This window comes from Ptiloglossa arizonensis, chromosome 3 (genome assembly GCF_051014685.1).
Source record: "Ptiloglossa arizonensis isolate GNS036 chromosome 3, iyPtiAriz1_principal, whole genome shotgun sequence".
Taxonomy (NCBI): domain Eukaryota; kingdom Metazoa; phylum Arthropoda; class Insecta; order Hymenoptera; family Colletidae; genus Ptiloglossa; species Ptiloglossa arizonensis.
Window position 1 is genome coordinate 12,771,675 of NC_135050.1, and position 26,247 is coordinate 12,797,921.

General features: G+C 34.6%; 2 protein-coding genes across 5 annotated transcripts in view; both read right to left on the minus strand.

Annotated features, from left to right (window-relative positions):
* Positions 1-16,825, minus strand: part of Cap (Cbl-associated protein) — a 160,622-nt gene extending 143,797 nt beyond the window's left edge. The window contains exon 1 of the mRNA XM_076306627.1: positions 16,231-16,825. Coding sequence (XP_076162742.1) covers positions 16,231-16,326 — 96 coding nt within the window. The 5' untranslated portion in view covers positions 16,327-16,825. The remainder of the gene's footprint in view (positions 1-16,230) is intronic.
* Positions 16,826-21,228: 4,403 nt separating this feature from the next.
* Positions 21,229-26,198, minus strand: LOC143144749 (uncharacterized). Of its 4 annotated transcripts, XR_012991506.1 has the most exons (5): positions 25,930-26,198; positions 24,979-25,095; positions 22,599-24,841; positions 21,649-22,356; positions 21,229-21,366 (listed from the first exon to the last, which is right to left on the minus strand). XR_012991506.1 is itself a non-coding variant. In XM_076307494.1 (3 exons), the coding sequence occupies exons 2-3, from the start codon at positions 25,001-25,003 to the stop codon at positions 23,064-23,066; spliced, it is 1,803 nt and encodes a 600-aa protein (XP_076163609.1). In that variant the 5' UTR covers positions 25,004-25,095; positions 25,930-26,198; the 3' UTR covers positions 21,620-23,063. The 4 variants fall into 4 exon arrangements, 1 of the variants encoding a protein (XP_076163609.1); XR_012991505.1 differs by having other exon boundaries at positions 21,231-21,366; positions 21,649-24,841; positions 25,985-26,198; XR_012991504.1 differs by having other exon boundaries at positions 21,231-21,366; positions 21,649-24,841.
* Positions 26,199-26,247: the final 49 nt, after the last annotated feature.

Genomic DNA, 26,247 nt, shown 5'->3' on the forward strand with positions numbered 1-26,247 from the left:
TTAAATCGGACACGCCGAGGTTACACTTCTGAACAACATTGACGTCCGGTTTTAATTACATCACATACATATTTCATTCGTTTTCATACGATGTGTTCGTACCTCGCATCTACGTATCAAACATATTGAATAAAAATCAACAATGAACCGAATAACTCGTATCTGATATACTCGATTAAAAAAAAAAAAGAAAAAAAAAAGCGAACAAATACGTGTGACGGTAAGAATCAAGTTTCCAACGTAACGTCGGTAACTAAGTTTGAGAATAAACTAAGGATATCTTTTGTTTTATGACGTAATCAGCGGGAGATGACAAAAGGATTAAGGGCACGTGCTAGAGGTGATTAGAGACAAGGGACTGTAACGAGCAAGCAACCGACAAGCATCTTTAAAGTTTGTACACCTAAAATATTGAACGTTTATTTTAAAAAGTTGCGGCGAAGTGTCCGGCGTTCGCTGTACGATTACTTTCTTTCCGTGTTTACCGACAACGAGATAAATTATTTCCCACACCACGTGGAAAAGCTAATCTATTCCACCACCTGACAGAGCTAACTTATTCAACCACGCGTTAAGTTACATCGGTGAAGAATCTATTCACGTTTGTAAACAACCTAACCGTTACAAACATCGAGCATCCTTTAACCGCGACAAACTCCATAACCTTCGACGAAATAAAACAATAGTGTCCTTACGAATAAAAAAAAAAAAAACAAATAAATATTTCCAAAACAAAAGAACACACCCTACGATCGTGTTGAAATTATGTTTGGCCCGTGAGATCCAGATCTCGTACATCGTTCGTGAACCTACTATCCTAGGAGATTGTGAACCGTGAGTGTTTATTAATTTATAGACGCGAATCAAAGTCTCGTGACGTGAGCACCGGGTCGAGTACCTCTGTTTCTTACACTGATTAGCCCAGACCCCTTGATTCGAGTTCCGAAAATGTTCAAGTGTTTGAAACGATTCACCGGCACGGTTTGAACGCGTTCGCGCCGATTAGCTCCAACTAGTTAACTGAATTTAGCTGACAGGGCAGCAACTTCCATCGCAAAGGCTTCCCGGACTCGAATCACCGTGGATAGATTAATTCCTCGGGGCACGCGAAGAAATCGCTGGAGGTACGACGTGCCAGCGAAATTTCCATTCTATTTCAGATTTCTAACAGACCACGTCGGATATATTCGACACCGGGCCGTTCCAAGCAATCGGTCCACGTGTTTCGGATTCCTTCGCGATGTACCTACAGAGATACCAAACTCGCGGAACACTTGCACCCCGTAAACGTCTATTTTTAACGATCCCGGTATTTGGGCCAGTTTAGAGTCGCAGTACGGTTAATCGCGACGGATTACACCAATCCGGATTAGCAGAACTTCATACGCGATGTTCGACAAACAGAGAGAAAGCTACGTAAAATATGATTACCTCTTGATTTCGAACCCCTTGGGTCGGAGCGACCCTACTCGATTAATCAGGTACGGTTCGTTTTTTAACAATTTCTTAGCTCGATAGATCCGATCCGATCGTGTTGAACGTGGCGTGACTCGTGGTAAAATAAAATACGAAAAAGGAAGAGGGTGAGGGTTCAATTGTGAAACGTAAGTTTACTGTAAATGATCGCTGACTTTTAGTATCGTTATATCGAATAAACGACAATATTTAATATTTGTATATCAAAAGTAGAATTCTTTGGAAAGAATAGCCGATATATTTTATTCGTTAAAGTGATCGTCTACCGGTCAGATACGAGTCTGATAATCGGTTTTTTGTCTTTTAAATTCTGTTTCTAAGTGTAAAAAATTTCTTTATCTTGAATCGAAACTGTGCCATCTTCCATGTGCCAGTGTATACCCAATGTGAGCAAATTTTTTTTTAATTTCAATATTCGAGATACCACTGTAACGTCATCTCACTGTCCTCCTAGAAAGCAATCCTGATAATCAGTGTCTTCTTCCTAAGGGTCAACAAACTTATTATAGCACGTAGACTATGCTTCATAACTGTAACAGTGTCAACTAACGCGGGCTGCATAATAAGGACGACAATCTATGTTCCTGATTGGGGTCACGCGGGCTGTCGTTGAATAAGCAATGCGAGTCAACGATGACCGATTCAACATAACTGGCATTCGTTACCTAAATATATTTCATAAGATGCAACTGCACACCGGGCATAATACGGACAAATGATTATTATTCAAGGTAAAAGCGTCGTGAAAGACTTTGATCTTTCGAGTGACAGCCAATTCTCAGTGTAGCGAAACGGCTACTTGTAAAATACGAATGTCTGGCTTTTGCAATGTTTTACCAATCTGTTTGAACGTCTCTACCTAAATTCTCCCTTAGATAAATGGCAACGTTTAACGCACGATGAACGAAACGTGTTTTACCTCGCCATTTGGACAATTCGAAACGAAACAAGTTAAGATGAATATACAGAAATAAATACTTTCTCTCGAAATATCCATACAACTAAAAGATGTCGAACGAGGAAAATAGTTTCTGTTATGTTCGGTGATGACAACATCGTAATTCAACTGAAATAGATACAAGAATATAACTCGGTCAGTATACCTACACATCATTAGTGTTTTGTAGGAATATTTACAATCGTACGTAGATATGAGGTTAGACTGAAAAACAGCCTCTGGCGGTGCCTCGTCGTTGTGTATATTATTCGTGTAAAATACATGCACGCAATACCTATCTACCGAATAAAGACATTTAATAACAATAATAATATTATTATTATTATTCATAGTGTTCCTCTTCATTCCAGGGAAGTTGTGACAATTATTGTAATGCAAAAATAAAAATCGGAATTACGAATATAAATACTTTGTACGTTACTCTGGTAATTAATTTATTTTAATGTTCGTTGTTACGACATTTAATGGGTATTCTTTCTAATTTTGACAACCAATGGGGTCTCGATTCTCCACCACCCATCTATGGCATGTTATCGATGTTTTCCATCCGAGAATACTTCATAGGTTAGATATAGTATGAAAGATCTGATATAAGGATGTAATATAAAGAAGATGAAAAATGTTCTTTAGAGACTTTTCAATTGCAAGGAGCATCGCGTCGACAACGATCGAGGGAACTCGGCACATCCGATGCATCGTGACTTCGTGACGCGTAACTTGTACTGATTTCCGGTGCCGTCTGCGGAGAATTAACGCAAATAGTATATCCTTCCATACAGGAAACGTATGCAAAACAATCGGATTCATTCATCATCGTTTTCCCATTACCTTGCTCCGAGAAGCTTGCATTTCAAGTCACTGGGTATACAGATTAATTCCAGAAACTGGGACGAAGCTATAGTTCTTTATAATAGACAAAAGATCGAGACAGGAAAAAGTTTAATCCCACAATAGGGATTATCCGATGCGACGTTTCTATTTTTGCAATATATACTCGTTTTATATTCAAACGATTTATCACTGCAGCCTAAACACCTTGTTCGTATCTTTGCACTTCTAATTACATTTTTACATTGTGCAGCAATACGTGCGAGCAACTGGTTTAAAATTTCTACACAAAATAAATTCCTATGCTTTCGTCCTTACTTAAAATGTTTAGTAAATAATGTAAAAACACAGAAATTTATTTATATATATATATATTTTTTATATCCGTAAGATATTTTTCGATACCATTTCATAATTAGTGAATCGACTACGTGATTTTCTAAATGAATTCAACTGCGAGAGTTGTCTAGTTAATGAGTAAGAACGAGAGCAATTTTAATGTAACTCTGTTTACGAAATAAAGTAATTTTCTTTACAAATATTCTAAACATTGTAATTCGTATTATATGCGAAAAATTTGTAAAGAATCTTATCTTGAAAATTCTTTCGTTATTTTCTCCGTGCAGTTACAGAGCTTGCTGCATTTTGCCTCTCTCCGTTGATAGCCATTTTCTCTTATTAATTTTTCAACATGCTTTTTAGCTCTTTGTGAAGGGTTTTAAAATTGTGCACGTAGACTCATAATATTGCTGCTCCTTTTGCAGCTTTTTCGGCTTTTTCATTTTGAGAAATGCCTCCAGTAGAAGTACTCGACAGACGTTGAATGGTCTTGAATATCTAATAATGCACTGAATAAGTGACTACTCTTTTTATACCGTGTCGTTTGTGTTCAGAGAAATACTCGTGTATCTCCAATTAAAACACGTTGATATTACACAATTTTCTTAGCACAAGCTACGTTGATTTTCAATTCTGTTAACATCAAACACAATCTCCATCACTGATATCAACGAAAATTGAATGCTAGTTGCCTTTAAATGGATCAACGTGAACTCTTGCAGCTAACTTCTACGAAATCTGATTGACTGTAACATTACGTGCACAATAATTGCGCAATCGTGAGTGGCAACCATTATACTGGAAACGACGGGATTTATGACACGCGAGATATTGTAAAAATGGTGCAGAGAATGTGGATTTACACGTGTAGTTGTGAAGCTAGAAACGTATGCGTTGCGCCTTGCATATGGGAACTCTTGAATTGATCAAGGAAAAGAAGGAAAATTTATACGAGTTACAATTCTTTCTCTGAAAAGAAACTGTGACTTCACCGTGATTAACAGTTAAGAAAGAATGTTGAAGGCAATGTGAAAGTTTATACAAAGTGTGTAAACATTCTTTCGTAATAAAACATTGAAGACAACTCCGTTACAAATGTATCACTCTAATTGTTCTTTACATTTATAAAAATAATTCAAACAGTATTTCTCCACCTTTGATATCATTGATATTAACGCCTATGTATTTTGTATTATATTGCACCACTATCGAAAAAGCATTTAAAAGTAACAACCCGATTGACGGTTCCAAAATTATGTTTCATTGTGTGTACCATTCGTTGATGACCCTTGCAATTTACATTATGTGTACATTGATGCCTAACTAATTTATCAGAGGAGACCCTCGGGACGCCTATCCGAGGAAACGGCCAGTTCATCTGCTAATGGAACAGACGTGTCAAACACAGGAGTGTCGCTCAATAGAGGAACAGGACATGATCTTTATAATCTATTAGCGCCTATAAACGTAAAGTAGCATTTACCGCACGCGGCTGCATTCGCGTTCGCGTTAAACGTTAAAGTACAACGACAAAGTAAGGTACTGTGTCACTTTGATCCGGACGGAAACCGAAACTAGAAACTTACTACGAATCGGGTGGTGTTCGTTAAAGAAACCGATGACAAGAAAGGACATCTGGAACAATGTGGATGCATGGATTTGTAAAATTGTGAAGTTCACTTTCGAGACAATCTTCGTGAAATGAACGGTGACGAACTCGATATACTTTCACAATATACAAACACATATTGAAAAGAATATCCGTATCGATACAGTGACTACAAAATGACACTTAGAAGAGTGAAGTTTCCTGGAGGAGTACTTCGCTAAAAACCTCTGCTGTCAAGAGGACATGTCGAAAAACGAATGACAAGGGTTCAGGATAATATAGATCGCAGTTGCAGCGATGTCGTTTCCACGAACAAATTCTCTACTTTTGAGTATTACTTCCTGTACGAAAATTTGTCTCTTTCTTCAAAGGTACAGTGATCCAGCGAATCATCGAACACCGAACGAAGGTCTGTATCGTTCCTTTAAGACGAAACATCGTTGCAATCACCGAGATCGTACATCAAATGCATAACCATCATTGCTGCATTCGTGTCGTCTGCTATTCTCGTTTCAATAGACACTATCGCAGAACTGTATTAGAAATGTTAGACACTGATTGCTCTCATCCAGGAAATAGACCAAAGTGACTCATAGAATACTACGAAGTGTTTACAAACAATCGGTAAAGTCACACTTAAGGTATAAAGCACTGATGGTAAACAGCTGCAGTAAATCGATTACTCTAGTCCAGTTTACAACCACATTGATTACAATACAAAAATGCTTGTAAGTTGAAAATGAAGTCAAATGAAAGTAAGTATTCAAATATACGAATTTTCTATACTTTCTGCGTATTATCTAAGTTGAATCATTTTACAAACTTCCGATTTTATAACTTTCCTTTGGGATCTTTGTTATTGATAATGCGCGATACTATAGAATACATGTTACAGTGAGTGAAATTTACAAAAAAAAAAAAAAATATCACTTTGTGGAAATTGACTTATACTTGTAAAATATAATATATAAATGTGAGAAACTGGATTTTATGATTATACGTTAAAATCTTTTCACTTCCCGCGCATATTCTCGAACTTTAAAAATCCATTGAACGAACACGTGATTTAAACAGTACAAAGTGCTTCCGAGCAAAATGGACACAATGGACCCATAAATAACAATAGTTTCATTGTTGCTCTTTAATGCACGAGTCAATTGATCAATTCTACACAAGAATAGAGCTCACTTTGAACGAGTGGACGCTATTTAGTACGATTAACAAATTTGTTTAGTATGTAAATTGCACATAATGAAATTATGAAATTTTCATTCATCGTTACATACTTATTAGGTTTTTATCGGTTACAAAACAAACTTTTTCAATTTTTGTACGTATACATTAAAAGAGAAATTTATTCATTATTCCTAGCTATCCGAAAAATTCCTTAAGGGGAACACCATCTTTCCAATTAAAAGAAAATCAATATTTCTCTTCGTTGCATTTTCTTAACACATATCGTTTTAAGAACACCGTACCAAAATATTCAAACGGAATTGAAAATATCAACTTTTCGCATAAACTACTTATCCGATCGACGAAACTAAAACTATATATTCACAATAACACTTCCCATTGTTGCACACAAGGATTTCGTTTTGTTTTTAATACCATCCACGAAAACTTAAACAACTGTCGATTTTTTCCGTAAGATTTACATTTCTCTCCTTAAAAAACCGTCCCGAATTTTTAAAAATTCTAATTCCAATTTCAATTCTTAATTTCTCTATAGGTAAAATTTTTCTAATGAAAATTTGCAAAGATATCACTGAAAGTGTGTACGTGTAACTCGTGTATGAAACATTTGCATTAAAGAAACATCGATTCTTTTTCCAACCCGGAAAGTGATGTTTCCCCCTTAACAGTCTCCCTCTTGCGTCAGTTCCGACAGTGGAGATTCTACTACACGAACAAGTTCTGTCTCTCTGTTAATTCTGATAACGGAAGTTCTATCTGCAAAGACATCACGTTGAACTAAATGTCGCGGTTCGTAAGTACAATACGTGTCCGGAGAACATACTACCGCAGCATAATATTCTGACGCCGCGGAGTAAATTTCATACACGTTCCCTTGACATTGCTGGTAGCAACAACCGTGACACATTAACGTTACACGGTGCCACAGAACGATGCGATTCACCTTTCGTGGCTGTTGCGTAACTGTGCACGATGCACCGCATTAATTGCACAAGGACCTCGAGGCGCTCTTACGTTGCATATTTATGCACAACGTTACGTCACAAAGTGCACGCACGCGTGTACCTACCTCACAACGATCTCGTAACCTTGAAACGTGATGCCAATGTCGATTGTCGCGAATTAACACTGTGTACTACTGTTTAACTTCCGGTGATGTACGTAGTCGACAATTAGCATTGGTAAGATTCGTGTTGATTTTCAATCGATACTTATCGTTGCAGTGGGTAATTTGCGAAATTCAATTTTCAATGGAAATAATTACCCTTGTTAGTTCATTTTACCGAACTTAACGAATCACTAATTCGATCATCGTATATTTCCTTTTAATCGTTACTATTGTTTATGGCACGTGCGTTTGTTTTATTATTTTTTTACGAAGACTTTTCGTTCTTGTTAGTTCTCTTTCTGAATTTTTCTGCTACGATTTCCTTAAAGAGGGTTTGGCATCAAATATTGAACCACCGTTAAAAATTCTTCGAAGAGAAATTATTTTGTTTAAATATCGATCGTTATTTTAGCGATTACTTCTATGTTACGATATTTGAATTATCTAAAACATCGAAAGACTGAAAGACGTAACTTTGCAATATTGCTGTCGCAACAAAATATACGTGTTTGTTTTTGTTTCTTACAGAAATCGAGAGCAAAAGAAATCACATTACTTTCTTCGAGGATTCAATTCTAATTTCATTCGTCTCAATCTTTTCAAGAAACACACATAATAAACTGCATTAATTTTAAGATCATCTCTTCTCTTAAACGATAAACATCGAATCGTTTCGTGCAATATAGTATTTTCATTGAGACACCGTGTAGGTACAGATATGTATGTAGATATACATAGTCACAAACACGCGGGCGCAGTAGACACAAGATAAATCAATAAAATCAAGATAGCAGAAAGTAATGAAATTTCGTTATCATGGAGACGTAAACGTCTTTCGCTCAATTATCCAGCTTTTTAGCGAAATCGTTTCAAATGTAAATTTCTTCGAGCACAGTGTCCAATGTACCATCGTTGCTTTAAAAGAAGTATCGTTGAGAACTTATCACTAGTTTCAAACTCGTAAAATCTGATTTACTTTGCCAAGGGATAAAGTTTGAAAAACGACAGACTTTTAGAGGAGTTTTACGAGTGATAAATCTGAAATTATTGAGTTCTCGAACAAGTATAGATTATCTAAGTCAACTGTTCGATTCGTTCTCTTAATAACTTACGAATTGAAGAAAGATATCTTCGGAGACTGGAGCTATCGAGACAAATTCGCTGCATTACTTTTCAAAGAAATAAACCCAACAACATTGAACGGAAAATATAATTTAATACGAAATAGTCGATTAAGTACACCGAAGACTTAATTGAATCGAATTAGCGAGAAATACTCGGTTCATCTCCAATGATAATTTGCACGAACGGAAATATCGTATTTATAAAACGATTACTAAGCTAATTACGTTGGCGTAACAAGGCGTTAACTTGTATTGCGACGACGTCAGAGATAAGATCGGTCACTTAACAAGCAAGTGCATCTCTTTTAAGGTGTGCTCCTCAGTTCCGAAGAATGCGAGAATAATTTTAACCATTGCAAGTACATATTTAAGAATAAGCCAACTGTCTTAGACGACGAACAGATAACTGTTCCAACAATCCACGTAACATTCGACACGGATCATTCGCTGCATTACAATTAATTAACACGACAGAGTTGCTGAACCTTGTCTCGTTCGAGGATACATTACCAATGCAAGTATTTATCTCAATCTAGAATTCTACCGTCAAATGTTATCGGTTCGATTTGTCCGGTATTGTTATGGACGTAATTTTTATTCGAATAACAAATTAGAGTTCCAAATACCGGATAACTTTTTATCTGTCCAGCCACGAATTATTTCATTAATAACATTGGAAAATAATAAAAGGTAATCGAATATTTTGAATAAGTACTCGTTTCTTTTCCCGAACTCGTGTTTTATTATCTGTAAGAATCGTTGGATGTTCGAATAAATCTTAATTGAGCTAAAAACACTTTTTTAAACGTACCACAAGTAGAACCTTGATACGTAATATACGGTGGCCCTAGCTGACTTTCCATATCGAAACACACGAATTATAAAAGTGTATCGAAGCACAAAAATCTCCATATTGTATTACGCTCGCTGTAGGTCCAGCGAAAGCAGGCTGACAGACCGCAAATAAACGTCACATTTCTAATTCAACGGCCCATAAAGGCCGGGCCGATATTGCACCACCGGGGGTACGTTTGCGTATTTGCTAAACCACCCGTTCTACGTAATCTCTTGCAACTTCGCTCTTCGTGTACCTACTAATCCCTCTTTAACGGACACACGTCCGCATCGTATTTCTCTGCGCAACTGAGCGCGACTGCACAAAGCGAGCACAAATACATATATTAAAATGTCTTTTTTTCACCATTTTGGAAAGCGTAATGAAAATACATACACGCGAGCAACGATACCGACGGAGAAAATATATTATTAACGTGGTCTAAAGAAAACACGGCGCGTTTAAAAAAATGTTAATTTTTAGGGATCTGCCTAGTTAAAAGTCCCCGAAAAATTGAGCGATATCTGAGATATTTTTACTTAGAAACTTATTGAACACATTCTGATTTCAAACTTTGCGGATATGTTTTTATTTATGTTTCGCCAAGCTGTACAAATTTTTCGAAACGCAAACAATTGATTTCGTTGATACGATACGACAGAACTCAATACCGCCGCTATTATTCTCAACATGTTTGCAAATATGAGAAGCCTCACGAGTTGAGAGTACGTGATCGATGTTCAAAGCTACTGTTACTCGGATAATGGTACCATTGTACATCATTGCTTGATCCAGTTCACAAAGTCGTTTAATAACATTGAACTACTTTTAACCAGGAGTACGTTGAAAAATGAAAAGAACGTTTATTACGTTTAATGCATTTTACTTTTGTTTCCTCGTCACCTTAAATCAATATCTGCGAGATCTACACCTCTTCCGCTAATTTCTACAAACTTGTAACAAGTATATACATATACGTATATGCATTGTGAAATATTGACACGCGAAAAATATTTATCTTTTCCTTTGTACGTACACTGCGGGACATACAATATAAAATCTAGTTTCTCACGTGTTCTGTAAACGTGTTTCTATTATGTTTATACATATTATACAGAATATTGTCAAGTATTATTTTGCATTGACCGGTGCACCGACGATATGCAACATTGTGATAAATCGCGTGAATGAAAGGCATTCATTGTGTCTTTCACCATTCGTCACTGTGGCATGGACGGTTTCAGAACAAAGAGCTTACAGACAACTCGAGAAGGATAGAGCTTACAGAGAGCTCGAGAAAGATAGAGCTTACAGAGAACTCGAGAAGGATAGAGCTTAGATTGTCGAAGAAAACTGCGACCAATTTCACAACAATCAGCGACGCCTCTTCGCAAAGAGAATACATTTTTTCGTACACTCTTCGAGCCGTAGGACAAGAAAATATTTATACCGGTCTAACAATACTATCTTCGAATCGTGTTTCGACTTTATTTCGCGAGTCCGAGTCACGCGACGGGACGATTTTATAACTCGAAATGAGACAAAAATGAAGAACAACGGAATCGCAATGGAGGATTCGTTTTCGTGAAAATACCATTTGAAAATCAATCTAATTTACCAACTTCGAACGAATTTTGTTTTTCACTGTGCGACGTACATTAAATATTTCCTTGAGACTATGAAATTACAGCGATAGGTTGCGGGACACCTATTTAGTTATGCGCAGACTGTTGTTCAAAGGTGAACAGAAATCATTAAAAGCAAACAAGTTTTACAAGGTCGAAAGAAATCGACAGTCGTTATTCGAAACTTGCGTACGTTTACAGAATTCCTAAAATTTAAGAAAAGTGGTGCCCACTTTTAAAAGGCAAGAGAAAAAGAACAGTGTAAGGAAATTATTTATTGTCTACATACCGTAGAGATTCGTAACGATTGTTAAAATCTTTAAAGATCAGTCGTTGTACAATATGGCGTTTATACATTTGCGAACTTTCAATACCATCGATAACAATTAACCTTACTTCTCTATATTCTCGATTCTTAACTAATCGTTAATTCTATTTAGAAGTGTGAATTTTCAGCAAATTGCAATGTCTGGAGTATTTAAAAGGCATTGTATATCAGTATACATGGACACAGCGTTACAAACACGTGCCTTCACACGTTCAAGAAAGTTACGTAGCAGCTATGACCTTGATAGTGACTGACATTCAGATAACTACCTGACGCTAGCATTCATTATAGCACTACTTCGTTTAAGTGGCGCGCAGTACGCGCTAATCTGTTAAAGTTCACGCGCCATTTTTGTTTTTTTGAATCGAACAGCATGCACGAAACTGCCTGTAAAAACTTTACGCGATAAAAAGAAAAGAAAAGAAACTTCTTTAGAAGAACAAATGTAAAATTAAAATGTAACAATAACCCTTTCCTTTTTGCATTCGGTCGTAAAAAAAAAAACAAATAATTATTGCACTGTGTGAAGTCAAAAACAAAAAGTGTACGTGCCACTGTTTCGTTTATACCAAAACATTCGTGTAATGAAAGATACCAACGAGGAAATCTTACTGCACGCGATACTCATTATTTGTTTCGAAATATTTGTCTGCGATACAATCTTCGACTAACAATAAAGTAACCTTGGACTTTTAAAAATTTGAAACCTTCTCATTACCATTACGAAAGATACGAGAACAAATTCAACGATAACGCGTGATGTTAGTTTTTGTTAGTATATCGTTGAGAAAACAAACGCGCAAAAGCGAACACACCAAATTGACAAGGAAACTGCACAACAACGGTCCGAATAACAAAGTACTGTAATTCCTATCGTGCTTTTTTACCTACAAATTATTAACAAATTGAATACCCTTTGTTTCGATTAACAAACGAAATAGTATAGATATTTAAAGTTCAACGACATTATCTTAATAAAGTATTCCAAATAATTTCATTAAAACTCAAATCTAAAACGTCAACTGTTCGAAATATAATATTCGATGCACATAACTAACGACTCGATAACGTTTTCTAAATATGTATTTGTGTATCGTATGAATAAATTGAAATGAAAAGGATCTGAAATGGTTGAAAAATCCGTTTAACCGGTGAACATCAACAGGAAATGATCAAACGAAATGTATTTTCAATGCAAACCTGAAAAATTCGCTCAGAGGTAAACAAGTAGGGTACAAATCCACCGTGAATTAAAATACGCGTGTGAAAGTAGCAACACGTGGTAGCTTCGTTATAACGCGAAACACCGTTTAATCCAACGATACGTGATCTGCGAAACGTGTGACAATTTTGCAGAGGAATATACGAAACGGGTAACTCTTAAATAAACAAGACAGTGTTTAAAAAAAAAAATGAGAACAAACAGAAAAATGACGCTGAAAGATAAATTGAAACTGAATCGCATTACTTTAGTTGAATTTTGTTATTCGTTCAATTATTCCACAGATTTGTAACCTTAAGAAATGCAATTAGATTTTCTCGTTCTTTGTTGGTACGATTAGTAGTTCCTTTACGTTTAAATTCGGTTCGAGGATCGACCAGTCTTTCGCATTTTCTGCATTCAATCTTAAGGTCGTTCCTAGTTACTTATCGTAAGAGAAACTTTGCAAAGTAATAAATAATGGTACTAAACATAGATGTGAACAAATATCTGCATAAAGTAAATATTTTTTGTACAGTAAACCGTTCCATTTCACTTTGAAAATATTCGTCCAAACCAGACTAACACCCTTAATCTCGTGCTACTTAAAATTCATTGCAGTTTTCCTCTTTCGATGCAGAGCCCGAAAGTTCACCGTTCAAAAACTTTCGCAATCATACACGGTTTCGTTTATTTTCGAACACGGATAAAATAATATAGTACATGCATCCATCGATGTACACCGTAACGATTTTAAACGTTACAGGAAGAATGTTTCGAAAGAAGGAGAGACATTCTACAAGAATGTGTTATCTTGGAATAATAAAACGTTCGAACAGTGGTGTTTCGACGAATGAAGCATTCGTGTGACAAAAATTTGGACGAAGAAGTAAATTTCTATTGCATTAGAAACCGACTAAATTCTTTTTCTTCTACGGTCGTAGACAGATTCTGAAAATATCCAATACGTTGAAGTACATTCATCGGACAAGTTTAAACATTCATCCCTTATTACTACGAACCCCAGTAGCCTCGTTCAATTAAAACCAGTCATCGAAGCATCAAGGGCGCCCAGAGCCCTCGAAGCATGGAATTCAAGTACATCAAACCTGGAAAGGAACCTTCCAAACGTATTGATTGGGCGTAATTAAACCGGATCAGCTGTGCGCACGTTAATCAGACTGTCGGGCTAGGTCGGCCGTTTTATAACGGGTAAGTACGTTGAACGTGATAAGCCTTGACCGATTAAAGCAGCGGTTCTTAACCTCTTTACAACTGTCGAGACTCGATTACCATTGGGAATCAAAATTATCACTTTCTCAATCGCACTTCAATCGTGCTAAATGGGAAACATTGTTCCACGATTACCGTTTCAACTTGTTTTACAATTCTAGACGAACACGCATTACAACCACCCGAAAAATTACGTAAAAATTTAAACAATTCGAAGTAAAGTAAGTGTACAACACTAGAAAAAATGTGTCGTTCCTTATAATCAAGTATTTTGTAATCACGTCTCGAGATCAAAGATTCCACAAAATATATTCAATTACTCACGATTAGAATATGTATTCGATATATGTTAACCAGCGATCGATAAACTTTTCCCGAAAAGGATTTCCTCTTTCTTTCATTCAATGGATAAAGATTAATACAAATTTGAGACTTTCTAGACCAAAAGGCAATACCTAGGAAATTTTATCCACATAATTATGTATATACAAAATGGGAAACAAAATTTATACAATTTTTGCATTGAAAATATATAGAATATAATTGCATATGAACAGGATTTTTTGGGAGTAGTATATTTGTATGATAATAAATCGGTGGAAGAATCTAACCGGGAACCATACTTTCCCAACTCCTGATGCAAATGTTCCAATGAAGTTAAAATTACATTTATTTACATCAGTTAATAATAGTATGGAAGATAATTAAACGGTGCAATTACGAATGGATTAATTAATTCTTGTAAAAAGTTTAAAAGAAGTTCTACATGGAAACAGATGGTTCCCAGAAGAAGGCCGTTTTGTCATAAGTTGCTGATGGACTCATCGGTAACGCTGATTCAGCAACCCATTGTTTTAGACGTAATTACTACATGATTGAAAATGACCCTTATATAGGAATCAACTGTTTAACGAAACACTGAAAACAGGTTTTAAGCGAATAGCCCTCTAATGATATTATCGAAAGTCTCGAGTTTATAAGTATATAATTATAGTAGGAAACATGTACCGTAGTTGAATTTACCTGAACAAAATAATAACACGCCTGAAACGATGTAATCGTGCAATGTGAAATGTGAACGAATATTTTTATATGTAAATGTTGGTACGTGCAATTGCTACGTTTTCTTTTTTCTCTTAAGCTATTAGCAACAATTGTTCCGAATTAAACGAGTGCAAAGTACATACACTGAGCTTCATAATAGAATTGTTTGCCTTTGTTATTTCGGTACGAGTATTACGAAACAATCAACTGTCAATAGGCATACTGGATGGATACTTTTGTAACGCATTGTTTATGTACGAAACAAAGATATCAGACGCCATTAAATTGAACCCAACGCCAAACCGCTTTCGATGATACAGAGTGTGCTTGTAACGGGCATCCTGTAAAATTATCTGGCCTTAAACTCGGTGTTCCTCGTTTGTTCATGCCAAGTTCAAAATCTATTGCCAACATTGATAACATCGGCGCTCTATATAGTATTTATAACACGACCCATTCGAACGAACGAATGCCAACGTGCCAATATTTTCCGAATCGACAAAGATTTCGAAATACGTCTCAAAGTTTAAATTAACGAGTAATCTTAATCCCGTTCACTTGGAATTAATCTCACCAATTTCTGTACCAAAAATACTAATTACTTTTTGCCATAGAAAGAATTAATGTCTGTAAGTCCGTGATACATAGACTCCGCGACACAATTAGAACGGGTTATATCTCGAATTTGGTAAGAGATTGAAAAATACCGTAAATGGAAAAGTTGAATAGTATGGTAATGTCTATTTTTCTACGACTTGAAATGGTAATTTCAGTTAAGACAAACTAGCGATAATGGGTCGTTCGTGACATTACGTTGCATTAATCTAATAAAAGTAATTAAATTTAAAGAATATTTTCGTTTGTTAATCAATTAATTTCGTTACAAATTACGTTCATAAAAATTATTCAAAGGATGTGATAAGCGATGATACCGTTCAACAAATAAATGACATTAATATACAAGATAAAAGTACTTTTATTCGATGTAACGATAGATAATTATTTGGTCGAAGAAACAAAAATAGCAAATAAATTTCTTATCGTGATCAATTTCATTTAATATTTGAAAAATCTTTCTGATACTCTTCAGTTTGACCGTATTGATATTTGTTAAACAAATAATAGAAATAATTATAATAATTATTAAAAGAAAATTATACATACGTACATACATGTATACGTATCAATTTATCGATATTATTTGTGGATTAACACGTGTACTATATGTGTGACCTATCCTCCTCACTTAAAGAAACAACCCTTACAGACCTCCAATGTCGAAAGGATTAATCATGTTTAATGAAACATTCCATGAATAGACTTACCCTAGAAATGCGTAGGGGTTGATGCAGGTCATGTCCACCGTGCATGCGGAACCCCCAAGGGGAGCCGCCGAGTAGGGTAACTTCTCTCGCACTCATCCCGTCTCTCTCGCCACGTTTCAGCAACCACTCACTAGCGTTTCACTTGTACGCGAAACGCGTGTATGTTGTTCACTGATACGGACGCCACGCCGTCTCGTTTTCCCCGTCGCGAACCAATCAACGGGGTCGTAGTACGCGATCCGCGGTGAAAAATCGTCGATCGAACGTAAATTCGTTACTTCCACGCGGGAATGATCGCATCTCTGTTTACCGGCATGAATAACGATCACCGAAGACACGATATTTCGAACAGTGGACGTTAGTTAACCTCATCACCGGTCGTCGTTCATCGAAATGGTCAGGGGAACACGTTAGTCGGTAAACGGAGAATTTTCATCGATCGAATTAACGATGATCATTTGCACGATGGTGATGTGCACGATCAATGAATAATGTTAAGACGACAGCGCCGACGACAGACGCAATTACAAGCAACGAAGGACGAACGAAAACACGACGCGCACTCGTCGATGGTTCGCGGTATACTGACGGCGCATCCCCCCCATAATCGTCTGCGCGTCACCCTCGCTTACCATTCTGTCAAACTCACGCCACCCGCCGAACACGCGTGCCCTCCCCACTCTTTTGCAACGCCACTATCAACGTTTCCTAACCTACAGTTCAGATTCGTTTCGGGTGAACCACTTGTGGCTTATGGTGCATACTCCATACACACTTGTTTTTAATATAACGTATTACAGCAAAACTTCCGTATACAGCAAAACCTCGATTATTACACGAGTCTCGTTCGTTACAATGCGTCGACAAACGAACGAGATGGTTAATTACCAACCAGTGAAGTTGAAGGGGGGAGTACGCCAGAGCCCCCATTATCCAAATCGAACACATCCTTGTAAAGTACCCCTTCCCCTACTGAAATAATCTTTTATAACGGGAAAAATTAATTTCGATCTGAACAATTTAGAATGATGCTGCTCATAATAATTGGAACTTGTAAGGCTAATTATAGAAACAAAACACGAGCCACGAAGACGATAAATTGCGAACCGATGAACGTGTTGCGGGAATTAACAAAAACGTACACCTGCGTTTATGTGTATACCGTGGTAGCGGGAGAATCATAAATACCGGAATGAAAAATATTGTCCACTGGATTAAAAAAGGCTCACATCTGTGGTTTCCAAACATCTTGAAAGGCGCTCTCCTAAATAAATTGGAATTTCTTCGCATGAAATGAATTATATTTAAAATGATACAAGAAAACTATTCTCCTACAGTTGTTAAACTCCGATGATTAATATATTAATAGAAAGAGATTGCGAGCCCCTCGTCTAGAGGTCGCGCTCCCTACTTTGGAAAACACTGGCTTAGATGGTTCGAGACAGGAAGGAGAATGTAATTCCATGCGATTAAATATGCCAAAAATGTAAATCTTTTAATTTCTATTATTCATGTCTTCCTTTTTTTACTCGATGTATAAAATAATGAACATCGATAACGTGAATGTTCTATAATATTATTCGAACAGTCGTGTTTCCCTGTTCGTTTGAACAATGGAAGTTCTACTGTAACAGATAATAACAATCACAGACAGTGGGTGTAGATATGGAGAAAGAGGAACCAAGACGGGGTTCGTGTTTGTTTCTATACACACTACTACTATCTCACTGAAAGCTATAAAATCTTAAAAACTATTCTTTTTAATGTTTATTAACACTTTATTGCTTACTTCGATAAATACTATACACATTCGTGAGCGTGTACGAACCTTTTGGGAAAACGTGTCGAGGCATGAATGAACGGATGATGCTTCGAACACTTGCTACAATGAAATAAAATTGTTCCTTATAATTCGAAAATTGTTGATTTCTATACCTATGTTTAGGTTAATTTTCCTTAATTTCATAAAACCTGTACATATCCAAAATTTGAACCACCAATCACAGCACACTCAGTATCTAGAGAGGAGACGTCAAGGTTATTTAAAAGTCAACTTCACTTTTTCATATGAAAAGTCCAGTTTTGGAGTAATGAATTTTGAATGAGAAAGTGATTAGATAGCTTCGAAAATATTCGGCTACTAAAGAACTGGAATTGTAATATTTGGACCGATGTGTCGCGTGTAAAAAAGACCGGAACTTAAAAATTTATGTTGGGTAAACGAACCTCTTGCTTTGGAATTCGCCAGTGTAGTTTTCATCCCTTTTGTAACTTCCGCCACTAAACCGGATCGACAACAGTGTCACCTACTGACCTATGTAAGTTTAGGATGCGTAAAGTTATAGCTACAGTCGCTGTTGTTGCGACTAATTAATAGTTGAAAACTGTTACAATATCGATTTCGATTCTTGAAACATTTACGAGAACCGAGAAAATGTTACAACTGTTATGGAAATGTTATAACATTTCAGTTTCGATTACGGTTCTTCATTCACCAATACAATATTGGCGATACTCTTGTAAAGATATAGAAAATATAGAAATTTTAATTTTCATTAGTGGATCAACTTCGGTCGTACATTATACCGTGCATTATATCTCTTTATCTTATATCTTACACGAATCACTTCTGAACAACTTTTAATTGCGTATAATTAAAAATAATTCGGTTAAGGTCGTGAACAAAGAATCCTCTTCCTTGAACCTTTGAGTCGAAGAATTGTCTCAGCTGAAGGAAAATGATCAGTGGTGAGAATAACACTACACCATTAGTTACATTAAAGGGAGCCGGAATAATCTAAAAGTTATTTCTTCCCTAATTGTGTCACTGGTCCAAACGGTATAAACTTTTTGAGAGGTTTTGCGATATACTAAATCTCACGTATCACATTTTTTCATTCAATTTCATCTACGAGTACGTTGTCGCCCTTCGTAGTAGCATATCGCAAAATTTTGTTACAATTTTGAACATTCGTTGGGTAACGGTAACAAAATTCTTAATCGCATTGTTCGTTTTCCATGTATCTATTCTATCACCAGAAAACTTAGAGGATTCTAGTCAACGTAAATTTTATGAGTAGCAGCCTCGAAACAGCAAAAACCTATGTAGAAAGTGTTAGCGCTACCACAATCGGTGTCAGGCTCTACATTTTCATTGAAAATGCCCTAGGGCCGTGAGATACATTAATGTATACATGCTCAAGGGGAATTGCTAGAATGAGTTCGTATTTGTTGGCTCAATCGATCACGATAACTCCATGGAATCTGACAGTGAATCCTGTCTACACGAGTCTGATTGTTTACGAAACGGACAGTAATCTTGTCTAATCGTTTACGTATATAGTTCAGATTTTCCAATTGAACAATATTGCGGATAGTCTTTGGTGATACATAGATATCTGTAACTTGGTACCAAAAGCAAAATGGGAAAAAAATGTCGTTTGTAAAAAAATCTTTCGTTTCATTTGTACACAGATGATACTGTGCTATTTTATACTGTGTTCCCGTTAAATCCAAGTAACGTTTAAAGCGAAGAAAACAGTCTTAATGAGTTAAAAGCAATAAATATGGAAATAACAAGTACACTAGTTCAGTGATAAATTTGGAAGCATCAAAAAATAACAATAAAATAAAGATATAGAAAATAAAAAAGAGACAAATACGAATATGTCTAATACCCTGGTATTGGTTCACTACTAATGGTTTGGTCAAACAATGGCAAGAGTGTGAACCATTACTGAACAGTGATAACATAGATAACAATTCAAACAATATTTGATCAATATATTTATCAATATAATATCTGCAAAAAGAACAACTTCAACGCGGATATGAAATTGTACTTTCTTTGTAATATACGATTAGATGTGAAATACAAAGATTGCTTTTTAATAAATGAAATAACTTTACTTACAATACGCAAACGTCTTGACAATACGTATAATTCTACGGTTATACAGTGATATAAAATCAATAATTACTGTAATTACTTAAATGTAGAATTAATTACTGGACTTCAGAACTAGAGTACAAAAATTTAGATATAAAATAAAAAATACAATTATTGTAATTTTAAATTAATAGTCCAACGATGAAAATATAAAATTAATTCATACAGTGCTCGATAATATTATACAATAATATAAAATTGTATGTAGACTGAGTATTACAATAATTAATGTTTAGCAATATTATACAAAGAGTAAGTCGTAGAACAATGTAAGGATTAACAACCCCGCTGGAATTTGTATACAAAGATTAGTAGTCAGACATGGAAAGTAGAGGCAGCAAATTTGTAGCCAGACAGCGGATTACTGTGAGACTCCGATTAACGTTCGAAGTGTGTTCCTAAAACTGAGAGCGTTGAAGAAAACGGCACTGAATAAGAAAATCTAAAGAATCACTACGTCTCTATAGCAAGCAAGGAAGGGACGTGTGGTACCAACTGAAAACAAATTTCCATAATTCCAACTGTCACAACTATTGACGGCGTGCCCTGTCTTAACGAAACATTTTCTTCCTTGTAGGTCTGTGCATCACCACATGAAAACTAATTAATAAATCATTATGAAAAGTAATTTATTTTCATAAAACAGTTGAATGTTTAAAATGGCGTCCGATTTATGACGAGGTCGCAAATTTCTCAAACCCCCCCCATGGAACAATACTGAACTTTTAACACCTGCTTCGAATCACCATACAACATCCAGAGAACTATTTTTCCTTTGCATTCTAAATATTCGTTCTCTTAAACACAAACAAATAGTGTAAATTATTGTAAACAATTACCAACAATCTTTCAAAAGTTGTTACTTTACCAAGTCCTTTGAAAATTTGAAAAACGTCATTATCGCATGATCTATTAACGCACCCGTGGTAACTACATTTATATACTGTTTGTGAAGACATAATATTAATATTTCAATGATTTGTTTGATATTTTGATTCTGAATAAAATGACGTTACAAAGAGTACACTAGGTATACCCAAGCCCGCGCGACGTTCACATTATAAAGTTTCTATTTTGTCAATATGGCAATATCGTTGAACATGCGCACTAGAACTTCGTTTTCAAAGCACGTCATCATTTAGAATCACCATTGGTCAATATACGCACATGCGCATTGAAATTTAGTTCTGCAAAAACAACGAAATGTTTGCAGAACAACCTATGCATGGTTTACGTACTGTGTATTGTCATCATTACACATTATTAAACGACTTATTCTCTTTTTTTTTTTAATCAAGAAAAATGTTAGATACTCGGTAGAATATGAATAAAATTCATGCTACACGGAGTGCTAAATTGCTTTTACGTTCATGACGCTTCTTATTGGTCAAAATAAAATTTGGAATATTTAAAAATATTGTCCCTATAACTAATTTAATTCATTATCATAATTGAGCCACTTTACTTACTAATTTTCAAATTTCGCATATGTAACAAATATGGTTCTTTCATTTACATTATTGAACTGTGTCAAAGTTCGTTTGATTGAAAAACGGGAGGTCACCGCAAGCATTGATACAATTCGGTTCCTGATAACTCCATCGATAACGTGCAAAGATGGTCACCGTGGCAGATTTTAGTTGGTAATTTCCGCATGCGGTCATTTCGCTTGCAGGGAAATCTCACACTTCCCCCAACCACTCCCCAAGAGGTCGGCGGAGTCTTCCGAAGATATCCCCAACGTAAAAAAAAGGGTTCATAGCGTACACACAAGTTATTATTTATGTTGCATACTACAGCAACATCAATATTATTTATCAGAATGGCAAAAAAAACAAAAAATGAATGTGGTGATTTAGAAATTATAGGGATCAACGTTCAGGTGGAATTTCGTAATTTATATTAGAAACAAAAGAATACAATTAAAATATAATAAAATTAAAAATGTGCTATTTATTGCATCCTTAATACTTCGTTCATAATTATGTACGTCGCAATACATGACTTCAATTTCATCTTGATGCAAACTTTACTTTCTAAATTTGTTATTGCGACGTTTCATTTTTCTTAACCCTCACCTAGCGTGCTTCGAGCCATTTTGACCTATGTAATGTTTATGTCGCAGTTGTAAAACAACAGTCGTAACTGTCAACCTGCTTTCACACTCATTATAGCCACTAAAATAAACAAATAAAGAGTTTATACATTTAATAACGTAAAGCTTCAATCAAAACCCACATATTCAAATGTAAATTGATAAAACTTAGATTTGGGTCCGAATGAACCCGAAACTCGCTATTCCGTTGCCTGACGAGGGTTAATATATTTTACTTTAATAATACATATTAACTTAATATCATTTTAAGCCTAAAATATTATTCTCATGAATAAAACTTAATACATATACGTTCTTACTTACTCCATCAGTAGTACCAACTTGAAGAACAGATAGACAAAATTTTATTACTACTATTTTCCCTCGTGAAACGTAGCTCGCTCGGCTATGTTTATATTGGAAAAGCAAGTGCAAAACAGTAAGAGCAAATAGAAAACGGTCAGAGCGAATAAATTTATATTATTACTAGGTTACACAACTAAAAAAAAAAACATTAAAATGAAGGAAAATGTATTAACAGAATAATTTTGTATACCTTATCAATTTATATAAGTAACAAAGTATAAAATCATAATCCTATGCTCATACCAGTATATATTATATGTCAGTTTTAATAAGTACTAATATAACTATTACTTGTTACTGTTATTTGTATACTTCAGAATTCTGTAGCATTTAAACCTTTGGCAATAGCTGATCAGTGCAAATGTTAATTCTAATACTAACATTATTATTCGAATATTAATTATGTTAAAAGTAATCTGAAAATTATTTCTTAGTTTGTTTGTTATTAGAGATCCAATTAGTAAAAGTCTCTTTTAAAAATGTATATGCTTTTGATTTTGTATAGTCTTCGTCCAATTTTGTATTTTTAGTAGCTTCGCTAGAATATGTATTAGGTATCATTTGAATTGTATCAAATATTACACTTTTGTTATACTTAACGAATTCTGCAACTTTCATTAACGATGTAGTTTTGTCTTTTACTTTTTTTGATTGTTCATACATGCTACGTTTTATACGTAAATAATGAATGGATTCTTTCTTTTCAAAGTCTTGAATGCTTTCGACAGTATACCATGTAATTTTATCTATGGGTTTGTCCACCTTGAAAGGATATTGCAGAATATTGTCACAATTTTTAACATGCGAAGGGCAACGGTAATAAAATTCTTTATCTCCTTGTTCGTTTTCCATATATTCAGTCATCCTTAAACTTAAAAAATACTTATCGTCATGAATTTTGTGAATAGCAGACCCCTGAGTCACACAAGAGAGACCAACATAAAAAGAGTTAACGTAAGCAAAATTGGAGCTAAGTTCTACATCATTGCTGATTGTGCGCCCTGAGGCCGTATCATACGTTAACGTGTATATGCGCAAAGGGAACTGCCATAATGTTTTTTTCTCTGTACCTTCTGACAGTATCCACTTGCGATAAGCCGGTAGAATCTGATAGTAATTAAGGTAAGAACGTGTAATTTCCTTTTGAATAGAACATTTGTCATTTACAAAACGAACATTAAGAGACTGCAGCTTGTTATTTTTGTAATTCATTCCTTCTAGGCAAACAATTTCATTAATCCCATCTTTGGTTACATGTACATATTCACAACCGATCACCAAAAGTAAACCGGGAAAGAATTTTTTATTGATAGGATACAAATGTATCGCTTCTTTTTCAGACGTGTAGAATGGTTCTATGACGTACGATTTGTTAATATCTTTCAAATGATCTATAAATCTATACAAACGTTTTGTAATTTCATGATGACAATGAGCCAAGTAAAGAGTATCAAAACGCTCTTCAGTAAAATATTTTGATCGAAAAAGGCAATACAGTAAGTACCGGAAATTGAAATAAAATGGAATGTTTCCTTCAGGTCTGTAGGTTGTGATCATTACACGAAAACATGATAATTTATTGTTAAAATTATCGTCAGATGACCGCATATTTCTGGTTAATTTGTTTACTGTCTGATCACACAGTATCTTAATAATATAGAAATTATTTCTCATATGAAATGAAGAGTCAGAAATAGTACCCTGCTGCAGTATATTCCCGGAAAAAATTAATTTTATATTGTTTTTGACCGAGACTAGATACAGCAAAAACAATAAAAGTGGTGAAGATATAGTATATGTGTCAACAATAATAATTTTTATGTTATTACTGACATCACTGAACTTTTTTAAATATGTGATTAATTTATAAAGTATATCAATACTATTTTTACATTTTTTCTGGGAAAACATTTGATTGAATTGAAGTGCATTTTTATATGGCAAACAAAAATTCCTCATAATATAAGATACATAAGTAAATGCATCAATATTTTTCTGTAACATTTCGCTTGCCTGATCTCTTCTAAAAACAATGAATTGCACTGATTTTGTAACATCATAGTCTCGGCTTGTTGCCAGGGCAGATAATATAAAAGTTTTACCAGTTCCACTTAGAGCATCAAACAGGATTACCTGTTTTTCTTCAAGCCATTTGACTATTTGATTATATGCAGCCTTTTGATCACCAGTTAATAGCTCTTCTACAATGTTGGTACAATCAAAGTCACCAGTATTGCATATTATACGTTTAAGCAGCATCGAATGAGAACAAATAAAAAAAATATTATTATTAAATCTTGTATTTTTGTAGTATCATTCAAAACAGAAATTTCTCTACCTGTGTAAACACCATTACTCGTCATAGTGCTTTCTTTTTTTTTTCAAGTTACTTATTCAGATAGAACTGCAAAGGTATTTCTGTATGTCTATACCATTGACTTAGAAGAATAAAAGCCTATAATTGTAATAAAGGATAATTATCAAAATACAAGTTTTTGTAGTAATGCTTATCTACATTATTTATCACTCAATTTATTTTATAATTTTCTTCTTACATGTTATTGATGCAGTAACTAATTGCTTATGAATCCTATATGAATATCTGTTTTTCATGGATCATTTATTTTTTATAACTTGAGATATTCTTCATAGATAGAATAATAAACTTTGTGATTAAAGAAATTGTAGAAATTATTGACTTAATGTATACTTTGAAAACAAACTATGACATTAATAATATAAAATTCAAACTTTGTTGCAATATCTTCACAACAGTTTGAACATTAATTTTATACACATTATATCTTTAGTTTTAATTAATATGTTCAAATGTGAATACTAATTAAAAATAAGCATATATAGAATGAAAAATAAATAACAAAGTTATAAATGTTCCACATTAATGATAAGAAATCGTAAATCACGTGATAGGATTGAATTACAATTTTATTATACTTAAGATATAAACAACTGTTAATTGATTAGTCACAAAAAACAGAAATATATTTTAACGCTGTTTCATTACGTAAATAATAAGTTCAAATAAAAATATGTAATTTAATATTTTTTATGCGGACATACTATTCGCAGGTAACGTGCTATGATCGGACGTCAATTATTATTATTATAATTTTTCGATTATTCTAGAATTTTCTCAGATTCTATACAATAGCATTCTCATTGAATTCGAAATGAAACAGTATTAATTACTATCATCAATCATTTTAATTTAACACTAATATTTTTAACAAATATTAATTATCCGTGATAAATGCACAGTAATACTTACGCTATTTGTCAGACACATAAAATTATAGAAGAACAATGGTTAATGAAATGCGTACCGTCTACATACATTACTTCCACAAACCATTCGTGTGTCAATGTTTCTTACAAACTGATTCAAGAAAGTGTAACAATGATTATAAATATCATACGTAGCTCAAATATATTTTATAGTAAAAATAGTACTTCACAAATGCCAATATTGCATGTAAAAAATCAGTAGATAACAGCTATGCTTGATTCATGCCATAAAGCACTTCATACGTAAAAAGAAACAACAGACTACAGGATTTCCCCAAATACAAGTTTGAGTTTTATCGTA